At 37.2% G+C, this 11,740-nt stretch overlaps 1 protein-coding gene across 2 annotated transcripts; it reads right to left on the minus strand.

The window, feature by feature from the left end:
* Positions 1 to 2,998: 2,998 nt before the first annotated feature.
* Positions 2,999 to 10,731, minus strand: LOC122066982 (gibberellin 2-beta-dioxygenase 8). Of its 2 annotated transcripts, XM_042630823.1 has the most exons (4): positions 10,621 to 10,731; positions 9,034 to 9,512; positions 3,798 to 4,119; positions 2,999 to 3,380 (listed from the first exon to the last, which is right to left on the minus strand). In XM_042630823.1, exons 2-4 carry the CDS (start codon positions 9,498 to 9,500, stop codon positions 3,135 to 3,137), a joined length of 1,035 nt encoding a protein of 344 aa, XP_042486757.1. In that variant the 5' UTR covers positions 9,501 to 9,512; positions 10,621 to 10,731; the 3' UTR covers positions 2,999 to 3,134. The 2 variants fall into 2 exon arrangements, with proteins under 2 accessions (XP_042486757.1, XP_042486756.1); XM_042630822.1 differs by lacking the exon at positions 10,621 to 10,731 and having other exon boundaries at positions 9,034 to 9,746.
* Positions 10,732 to 11,740: the final 1,009 nt, after the last annotated feature.

Consider the following 11,740-nt stretch of genomic DNA (forward strand, 5'->3'; position numbering starts at 1 on the left):
AATTAAAATAATTAAAAGAATAAAACAAATTCACAACAGATATCTCGGGTATGTTTGTCAATATAACTGATGAGGGTAAAAATACCGCCTACCAATTTGATAGCGACACGTGGCCTAATGTGTGGGGAGTGAGCAATTTGGAGAGAGCGAATGTGGATCATCCTTGAAGAGCAACCGTAAGTCATCCCTAAAGAGTGATCGTGGGTCATCTTTAAAGAGCGACTGTGGGTCATCCTTGAAGACCGACCGTGAGTCATCCCTAAAGAGTGACTGTGTCTCATCCTTAAAGAAAGACTATGGGTCATCCTTGAAGAATGACCGTGAGTCATCCCTGAATAGCAATTGTGGGTCATCCTTGAAGAGTGACCGTGGGTCATCCCTGAAGAATGGATCATCCCTTAAGAGCGATCGTGGGTCATCCCTGAAGAGCTATAGTGGTTCATCCTTGAAGAGCGACCGTGGGTCATCCCTAAAGAGCCGACCTCCTATACGATCGCTCAACTGATCAACCAAGTTACATGTGTGCTTAATTGAGTAACCAATCTACCAGTGCCTGGAGAATCCTAGATAAAAAAAAGAAAATTTTCTATAAGGGGACCCCACTATGAGCTCAAAAAATCTTTTCTTCAGCTCAAAATCTTATCACTTGAAGCACACGAAAGCTATCTCTCTAAGAGATCCAACTGCATACTAATCCGAACCAAACAAGGAACCAATTCCCTAATAGGAACCAACCAAGAGATCTCTTACCAAGAATAAACTACATGCCAAAATGGGACGCTCCATAACCGCCTCTCTTCAGCCATTGCCTATAAATTTCAAGGAAAACCGTCCAAAAAAGGGGATTAATACTTTTTCATTATTCTTGAACTATACTGTTTGCAAAGAGATCTGACTTAGGCATATGAGAATCCCTGACACTCATTCTCTTTTGTCTGTTCCTCTTTGCTAGTCACATAGGAAGCCTAAAATGATTTCTTGCCACAACAGATTGATGTCGTCGGTGGAAAACAACATTAGCAAGTTACAACACCGACATCTAATGGGATTCCCAGTTAGGTACTTGGGTCTCCCCCTCTCTATTTCTAGTTTGAGGGCCCATCGCAACCTCCCTATGCTTGATTCTCTTCGAAAAAGAACTTCATCTTTGGAAAGCAAAACTCCTATCTTATATAGGTAGAGTGGAGCTTGTCTGGTTAGTGATGTAGTCCTCAAATATCTACTGGTCAAGAGCAATAGGGCTTCCTTTCACTATAACCCACTAATTGGAATTCTTGACGAGGGCCTTTATTTGAAAGGGTAGTGATAATAATAAATTTCTTCAAACAATCAGCTAGGACTCTGTGTGCAAGCCAAGATTTGAGAGAGGGCTTGGAATTCGACTGGTTAAGAGGTGTGTAAAGTGTTCATCAAACTCAATTGAAAAATTTCTTTGAGGCATCAGAGCATATGGACCGACTAGATATATGACAAGTATTGTCAAAAAGACTCCATTTAGATCGTCTCCTGCTCCCCGAACTCCTCTACTTGAAAGCTACTGGTGAAACTTAGGCATCTTGTGAGAGATTTGATAGTATCCTCTATTGATGAAGGCGATTCTACTCTTTTGAGGTTAGACCATTGGCATACCCCAAGAGTTCTCCTTCACTTTTATGGCGATCGAATCAAATACGATGCAGGTGCAGAGCATATGACCTTTGTGTCCTCTACTGCTATCTATGGTTTGTGGTCTACTGATCCTGCCCTTCCCCTCTCCTCCAGATTGCTTGGGCTCCCCTCCCCTCCATTAGGTGGAGGCTTCGTGGTAGTGGGGATCTGGTGAGGTGGACGACCACCAGCTTAGGAAGATTCACATCTGCCTCAACCCGGAACCCGATCTGTTTACAACTCCCGGTGGTTTCTTAGCATTCGGTGATGCGGTTGTCAAATAGTATCCTGAGACATAGCTTTATTACCTTGCGTGCCCTCTCCTGTGTCTTTTCGATGATGGAGCTATATTGATCTCTATGTCACTTGTCAGTGTTCTCTACTAGAATGGTATGTAGATGTTGAATAATTTTTTTTTCCAATGCCTCTTTTCACATTCTATTTAGGATGGCATTAGTAGAAATGTTGGTTTTATCTGAGGTCTCTCCATGGGTTTGGGCAAGAATAGCATTGGATTAGATCATCTTTCAGTGGAAAGACAAGTTGTGATATTGGGAAGTTGAGGTTCAATGTAGTGGTTAACCATGTGTGGTATGAGAGGGATCTTAGAAGCTAGATAGGGAATTCAAGGACATATCAACAAAGTTGGGATACCATTGGCTTCCAAATCATAGCCAGGATTGGATTAGTCAGTAAAACTATTCATGATAATGTCAGCAGTAACCAGCACATTATGTCTTGTTGGAACATTCTAATTCCCTTCTTGGATGTAATCTCTCCCCCCCTAATGGTTCACTCTATTGGGAAGCACTCCTCTCTCTCTCTCTCTCTCCTTGTATTTTGTGCTTCTATTGAGAATATTCACAAAAAAATAAAAAATAAAAAGTTATAAGTTGAGAGAAATCCATTTAAGGTGCTATAGACATATACAATGGAGACCTCTGATATTAGAGTAGTTAAAAGAGCTACGAGCTCGCCTAAAATAACTTTAGGCTCTGTTTGGTTGCATGGAAAATTGAAGGGAAGTAAAATTTTCAAACCCAGTGATAAAACTTTTGTAATCATTACCCTACATGGTTATTCACTAACTCCAAATCAATCCATATTTGCTATTAAATTTTACTTAAATTGCATCTAAATCCCTTTGATTTTAAAAGAAAAATAAAAATCACATCTAAAAAAGTATCATTACTAAATATGGTAAGAAATTTATATAGTTAATACAACCATGGTGGATAATGTTTAAAAAAGTTTCTTTTTTAGGTTTGAAAATTTTCGCTTCCCTTCCCATCAATTTCTTTTGCAACCAAACAAACCCATATATGTAAACAAAATTGTGATGATAGACAAGTGTAGCTTAGGGATGGTTACTAGTATAATAACTTTGAATAAAGCCCTTTTCCCTTTATGAATGAGAAATATTTGTATTTGCTTCAAGTTCTATTCTACTTGAAGCGAAAGGATGAAAGCAATGCAATCGATATAGTCTACTGCCCTTCAGAGAGGAGAAACCTGGGAAGCCCCACCTTGTTGCCTGTAGTCCGAACGTCTTCTTGGACTTGTTCTCTGTACTCTCTAAAACTAAACTTTCTGTAAACCCGAGGCCCATCTTTGCAACTCTGTATTATGGTATCATAGGAAGGACAGAAGAAATACGCCACAGAAAATCTCTCCACACGACCATTGGTCACCACTCGGTGTTTTACACTCTTATAAGCATCATTGCTCCATGCCTGCAACTCTTGTGGGTGTGTGACTCAATTAATACATAATATAGGATAATCACATCTATATCGATGCTATCATTTTAAGGATAATCGTATCTGATAATTGAAACAATTAGTTAACCCAAGGGGGTAGCGTAGTTGGTGAGCAACGAACTTGGTACGAGCCCGAAACTCGGACGTTCTAAGTTCGACTCCCACTAGGCACATCTTGGGCCACTCACACGGGGTGTTTAGTGCATTTCACTACTTTTAGTGAAAGTTGAATGGTTCTCATTCAACCTCGGTATGACCCTATCCATGCTGTTGTGGGGTCAGTATGGATCCACGAGACTAGTTAGGCTGAAGGTCTGGATACCCGTCGTTAACAGAAAAAAAATAAAAAAATTGAAACAATTAGTTAAGAGTACATCACACTGCTCTTACCTGAAATAAGTCGCCAATGTTGATGATTAGAGCTTCTGGATTTGGTTTAACAGTGACCCATCTCCCATCTTTTACCAACTGTAATCCTCCAACCTGATCTTGATACAATATTGTGAGGAAGTTGCTATCTGTGTGTGGCAGCAATCCAAAGACCTTCAAGGGTAAGGGACATGGTGGGTATCTGTTCATTCTAAGATAACAAGTGTTTGGCCAGCAATTTTCTGTGAAGAAAGCAGATTTCAGACCCAAATTCTCTGCCAAAATCTCAGCTATTGTTTGGGCCAAAGAAGAAACTGTTGAGGCAAACTCTTTTATGGTCAAGCTGGAAACAAAGAATCACAGAACAAAACTCAGAAAGAAAACACAAGTGTATTAAATGGGTGAGACATCTTGGAAAGAAAAATTATATTTATTAAATAGGAGAGGGGAAAATTGATATTATAGTTAGTTATGTAATGAATTTAAAAAAAAATATGTAGAATGAAATGTTATTCTAAGGAATTTCTGAATTCTTTTTGCATATTTTGGAAATAATGGCCTGGATGATTGGAGAAGGAAGTAATTTGGCAAATACATTTATTATGGATGGTTGGACCAAGTGATTGAATCAAGGATTTAATGCTTAGGATATGTTTGTTCCATCGTAAAATATTTTACATTGGCAATCAATGCAAAATTATATAAAGATTAAAAAGATTATAAAGAGGTAAAATGTCTTATCAAAAGTTAGAAAATAATATCCATGTCAAAATTTATGATGTTTTGCCGAAGTAGTGATGACATCTTTATTATCAATGGTGCGCATCCTTGGCATCATGGAGGATTCCACCCCATCATATGGCTGGATTTTTCCTTCACCCAATCATGTTTAGACGTGCATGTTGTTCAAGTACAATTAAATAAAAATAAATATTGAAAAAAAAATATATTATTATCAAAACGGTTTGTTACTTTTTCAAACCTCACAAGACACCTACTCTGTCACATGGACACAAATGTGTCCATTCCAGCCATTGGATAGAGAGGATATCATTGTTAATCTGATTCCATCAAATACTCATCATGCATTGGCATACTTCATGTGTAAGTCCATGCATATGTACTATTACTCTAGCCATTGCTATTTACTCTCCCACCTAATACAGTTTAGATAGGAAAAACCATGAAAATTGATGGCTTAAATTTGTCCTGTAATTTTTTATTTTTATTTTTTGATCAGCAAAAGAATATCACTAAATCATAAATAAGTATTTACAGAGGGCGCATAATACATTGTGTTTTTATTCCTCCTTCGTCATGGCCATCAGCAGAATAATAACTCAATCAAAAGAAGTAAATTACGAAGATGAGATCTTGTAATTTTTGAAAATATAAAAAACACTTATAACCCAATAACTACCCAAATAAAAACTATTTCTAGTAAAACGTTTTTTTTTTTTTTTTTGGTGAAATGCACATAGCCTTAGTATCAAAGATGAGATGGGATTAGCAAGTGTCACATGGATTGGAGTTTGAATGCCTGATGATCCATGTAGGGAAAGCATTAGGTTTAAATTGTTCAGATCACCAAGACACCAACACTCATAAATCTAATGGAGAATATGACTAAAATAAGGAAAGGTTAGTCTCCCAGACTATGTGAAAGATGCCATCAGTACAGAGAGGGCCCGACCACCACAAGTACAGCTTTTCCATATCTGGAGATGCCTTACTTTTAAATGTGGAAAGAAGGTATTTGACAGTGCATGACCCTAACCTGAACTTGACAAAACTATTTAAGACCCTTAATCTTGTCCTACTCTTCCAAGTTAAAACTTTAAAGATGGTCTTTGGATTTATCCTAGGAAATCCAATCCAATCCAAACGAATGGTGTGGCCTGAGTCTCTTGCTCATAAAGGGACATGATAACGTTCCAGGGAAATGTGGGTAATTATATGCATCAAAATAAGCTTCTATATGCAACCCACCAAATATGAGGCTGTCCTCTTGGTGGAGAGGTTTTCGCAGCCCTGTAAGGGCCTTGGAAAGAGGGAACAGCCATTAGAGATCACAGACTCACTTGTGAGGCTGAACTGGCTCCCAGGTTGTCCTTCATTCACAGATCATGCACTGTGAACCCCCAGCCAAAAAACGCAAAATCAGATCAAATCAAATAATTGATAACTGTTCCATTGAACAAAATAATGGTGACAGGACAGTTAATGCTATGTCCAACACGACGAACGTCTCATGCTCACTGTCATTGAACATTTAAAGCTGTATCCAATCCAGGAGGTTCCCGCCACTGGAAGTCTAAGAAGGTTCATACTGTATGCGGTTTTATCACTGCTGAAACTTGCAATTACTAGGTCATAATGGAGCAACTCTATCATTGCATCGGAATCACCGGCTGTGGTCATAATAAATTCACTTAATTTTTTATATTTTTTACTAAAAAGACATTTATATCAAAGACAAAGGAAAAGAGAAAATTTGCAGAACTAATAAAGACAAATAATCAAACATTGAAGGACTAACCTCACCCACCTTCGGCATTGCCCTCGGCAGGGGAGGTCAGCCAACCAACAAAATTGGATCAAAATAGGATACCCACCTTCGGCATTGCCTCACATACTTTTCTGTATATAAATAGGATTGTTCAGTAAATTGATGTAATACCTTTGGCAATAAATAAAACATGTATATATTAATTTGTGTAAGATATACATGGTATCATTTATTTTTTGTAAAAATATCTTCAGCAGTATTTATTTATTATTTTTTTTAATTATCATATTTTGATGTATAAAATATTAATAAAAAATTTCCAAGGTCGGTATAATAGGTACAACTAAATTAATGATCAAATGATAAATCTAACCATTCGATCTGTAGGAGATGGTCTAGATAGACCATATAAAATATCATGACCAATTCAATCATTTACCTATGAATATCCATGCACCTACATGGTAGTCTCTTACATCTATTTCGAGGTCCTAGATTTTTCATGATTTGTTTCACCGCATACCTAATGTTTGATACTTAGGGATTCATGTCCACAAAATTTCATTCTAATTTGATTTGCCCCATGGTAGAAATAGGCACCCCGTGGCTTGGTTTATGTTGACTGCCAAACCAGAAAACCTTCTTCCTAAGAAGTATATAGAAATCAACATATTAGTATACGTGAAAATTCACATATATTAGATGATGAAATGCATTAAAGTTTCACATATAGCAAACTTGCTTTTATGTTTTTCATCATCTAGTATATGTGAATTTTAAAACCAACTCAACTTTGTTATATGTCATTATATTGCGTCGAGATTACAAAGAAAAAGTCAAGCATTTTCTAAGAAATTGAACTACTAAAAATAAGTGGAAAGAGCTCTATAGATGGGAGGTCAGGGGTCCCCTTAATTTGATGTGTGCTCTATCAAGAGAGATACATATCTTTTTCAGTCAAAATCACCAGGAAAATAATCCCTTTTCCCACCCTTGTACAAGTTAATGGAGATATATAACGATAACAAAGTATGCAGAAAATAATAACACATTGAAACAAATCAAATCAACATAAAAAACACATACCAAATTTAATATGAGAAACCCTTTTAAGGTGTCAGTGAAAAACCACAGAACCTTATCTTGATAAAAATTTTCAAAATAATCAATAATGGGATTATGAGGACCTTCTCTAAAGCCAATACTAGTGGTTAACAAACAGCAAGAGTAGTAATCCTTTTTGGATTACAAAACAGCTCACCAAATAAAGGTGGAGGAAAGATTGAAGGAAAGATTGAAGGATCTATATCACCTAGAAGGGCAAATAGACCACATAATCCAGAAGAATCAAGCAATCTATATAGAAGGTAACACAAGCATTAGTGATCTATTCGTTTGCTAACTCTCTGGTTCTGTGGTTCAGAATTTTTTGATGGAAGATATGAGAAAGCTGGTTGGGATATTCCAGATGGAAGGAAGACTTTAAAGCCTATCTTTAGGTTTTACATCTCTATCTTCATTATGGTGTTCCAGAGGCTTAATTAGTGATATCTGTTAATTTCTCATATTTTAATTTTCGTTGGTTTGATTGGTTCCTCTCTATTTTCGTTATCTGAAATTTGCTTTTTGTTTTTGTTGGATAAGTATCTTATGTCTTCCAAAAAGGGAGACAACTTTCAAACGCAGCTGGTAGAGAGTGGTGTAGTAAAGCCCACCATGGTCCTCACATTCCCTACCCGCGTGTCCCTCTCACATCCTCGTGGATACCACACTTCCTTTCCTTATTAAAATTCCTCTCTATTGGATGATTTGATTTTCCCTCGTTCATTGGTGGGGAAGTGGGTTAATAATGGTTAGAGATGTAAACAGATAGAATACGAATCATATATGGATAAGATGTGATCGGCTCTAAATATATAGATATTCCTAAACAAATATGTATGTGAATTAAAATTAAAATTTTTAATTATCTTTTTACATTCCTTATTTGTGTAACCTGAACCTTCCTCTCCCAAACTGATACGATTTGCTCTCAATTCAACTACCGTTTACAAAGATGACGTCCTAGTTGCAGTTGCATACTTTGTCAGACTATCCTCTACTATGTTAACTTCCACGGAAATATTGATAAATATTCCATACACATGTAATCATTCTAATGAACTCCTTGAGGTTCTTACCAAGAAAAAAAAAGGGGAGAGAGAGAGAGTTCATTAAGGCTTTAGATTTTACTTAGGCTGCATTTTGACAGTCATTCAGTTTCAGAAATGACGTTTTTTATCAAAAACAGAATTTTTAGTTTCTGTGTCAAAATGTCGTTTTAAAACAAAAAAAATGGTATTTGGTGAACCTGTTTTAGGAACGATTATCCTAGTTGTTCACTTTTTTTGTATTTGAAATGAAATTGAAATGACAAAACAAGGTTTTGTCGTTCCATCATTTTGTTTTTCTAGTATTTTTTGCCCTTTTCCTTGAAAAACAAAAAAAAAAAAAGATAACCAAGGTAACGCCAAGCGCATTATTCCACTTTTTTTCCCCCATAGAACGAAAAAGTCACCCTTAAAGTAGACCCTGGCACCAATTTTCATGAGCCCAGGCAGCCACATGAGTAGGGTTTCAGGGAAGAAACCCTGAGGCGCATGCTAATGACACACAAACACTCTGATTGGAAAGATTAAACCAAGAAGAGAAACTACTTACTTCTACTAACCAAGAAGGCGTATATGTGTAATGTGTTTTTGTAAGTACCTGAGTCTGTTGGGTTGGCCTGCCGCAGAGTTGGAAACATCGGTGATAGGAATATGAAAAGCCTCAGTCCAGGAGAGTTGCTTCAGACATGTCGCAGTCGGAGTCCCCCACCGGTAGCTATTATTCCCCGATAAATCTGATACCTTATGATCTCCTTTGCCGGCCGCCTTGTTCTGAAACGGCTGCCGGAAGAGCTTCACCTGCTCACGCCGCATCCTCTGCAGAACGTCTTGAGGTATTCCATGGTTTACTACCTGAAAGAATCCCCACTCTTTTGAAGCTTTGGCTATCTCCTTCTTGCACTCTTCTTTATCTGCTTCGTTGTTGCATCCATTTAAACGGCTTAGATCTATTACAGGGACCTCGCAATCTTCAACAAACTCATCAATCAGTTTCACTGCTTTGGAATTATCTTGTTCCTCCAACAGGGACTTGTAGGCATCTTGAAATGGCGGTTCTGAGTCCATGTTTAGTGGCGACTGGTGATCAAGGTCCCAGGAAAAACACTAGATGGATTATTATATTAGAAAGCTGAGAAGCACAAGTGATTGGAAAAAGGGGAGAAATTTTTTATTTTTGTTCTTTCTATGGGTTTTAAGGACTGAGTTTCCCTAAGGTCACGGTGAATGGGTTGGGCCAATCAAGGGAGGGGGTCTCATCCCTTCAATCGCGCTGTGAATCACGCAGTGAAGGAAAACTTCTCTGTTTATTTTAGTGGGAAATCATGATACTTTTGAAAAAATATATATATATTAATCATTGCTACTAACACTATGTTTGGTCGCGACGCTGCAAATTGAAGGCAGGAAAATAAAAATTTTCAAACCTGAAAAAGAAATATTTGTAATCATTACCCCATGTGATTATATAAAATGTTTCAATTTCTTGTCATATTTGGTATTGATACATTTTATGAATCAGGTTCTTCGATCTCTCCTTTGGATAACCACCCCAACCCATCTCACACTATCCATGGGGTGTGGATGTGCTCCCCACACCGCATGGACAGCATGAAATGAGATTGGGTGGTCGCTTATAGGGCAAGGGATCGGAATTCACATTTAACATGTGTTTTATTTAACTTTTTAGATCAAAGGGATTTAGAATCTTGGATGCAAAATAAAGTAAAATTTTATAACCAAATATCGAATAATACAATAATTTTATTCTTAAATTTGAAATTTTCATCTTCCTACCTTTTAATTTCCCTTGCAACCAAACGAAACCCCCCAAAAAAAAAAAAATTTGCTGTAATGCTATTCTACATATGTTTTGCAATTTCTGCATGAAGGTCAATATAAGACGTGAATATTTGCATGGCTTCCTTTCTTCTATGAAACTAGAATACTATATAGGATATATCTGCAACTGAGAAAGAGATAGCAACACAAAAGAGAACAGGGCATATTTACATAATCAAATATGCTTATCACAGGCTACATTAATTACAGGCAGAGTCATACACATTTCCTGTAGCTAGTCCACTGTGGTTTTGGCAATTAGTGAGCATAAAGTCAAGACAGAAACAGTAGTAACAGAAGTGATAAAAATGAAGTAATTTCAATTAAAGATAGATATATTACTTACAGAAAAGAAGAGAAATGGCAAAAGTTGTCGCTGCTTGAAACACTATCTAAAGCAAAGAAGATTTAAAACTCAAAGCAAAGATGAGAGAAGGATGGGTACTGGTGAAGGTTGAAGTGAGCTAGCATCTGATGTTGAGAGGGATTGGTAGCATTTATAGAGAAAGGAAGGGGAAGAAGTGTAGGGCCATCAATCATTAGTGAAACCCTTACTTTTAAGAAACAAAGGATACACGGATTGAGACTTTCTGGTTAACGAGTAGAACACGCGTCTCTAAATGTTATCAATGAAATGCTCTCTGGAAATTTTTTTCATTTAAAGTACTTAACCTCTTGATTGATACAAATGTAAAACGATGAGACCTATTGAGAGAGAGAGAGAGAGAGAGAGAGAGAGAGAGGGGCTTTCAAATGGTGTTCATTTAACCAGGTCTATCTTCATCTTTCGTTTGGTCGTCGTTTCTCCAAGTTTCTCTGTCTCACTCTCAGAGACATCACACAGAGAATGGTAGATGTAGAGAACTAGTTAAGAAAGAAACAAGGCCATATGAATCGTACCAAAGCCAACTGGGGCACTGTACTACTGTAGCATATCTCAGTCCATGTCGGCATGCCTACGTGGCAGAAATTAACAATATCTGGGATCTCACGTGCATATTCTGACTTCCACGTCCGCATGGTAAGGTGACCAATTTGTTAGTCATGTGCTTTGTTCACTGGATAAAGACCCTGTGGCCTTTGTGTTACACCACACATGGTCTGTGAGTTCCGAGGCTTTAACTTTTTTTTATCTTCTTTGTTAGAGGGGGTGTTAGGGTCGTGTGGAATGGAGTCCACATCCTCTACAATGAACGGTAAGGTGGTGTGAACATTCGAGAATATATATATATATATATACTTTTTTTAGGTGTTTTTACGGATTTTGAGAGTGATAGAGTGAATTGTCACTCTTGAATTGGGGAAAAGAGGCTTAAATATATCTAATTTTTTTTTCTTTTTTTTTTTCTAGATAATATTTAGATTGAATTTTTTTTTTGAGGGGTGGAATGAACCATCTTTTTATGTTTAGTATAGGGGGCACGCTCTCAGTCAAGTTCTTTCTTCTTTCTTGAGAGAGGGTTTCT

The sequence above is a fragment of the Macadamia integrifolia genome, unplaced genomic scaffold (genome assembly GCF_013358625.1).
Source record: "Macadamia integrifolia cultivar HAES 741 unplaced genomic scaffold, SCU_Mint_v3 scaffold2651, whole genome shotgun sequence".
In the NCBI taxonomy this organism is placed as follows: Eukaryota; Viridiplantae; Streptophyta; class Magnoliopsida; order Proteales; family Proteaceae; genus Macadamia; species Macadamia integrifolia.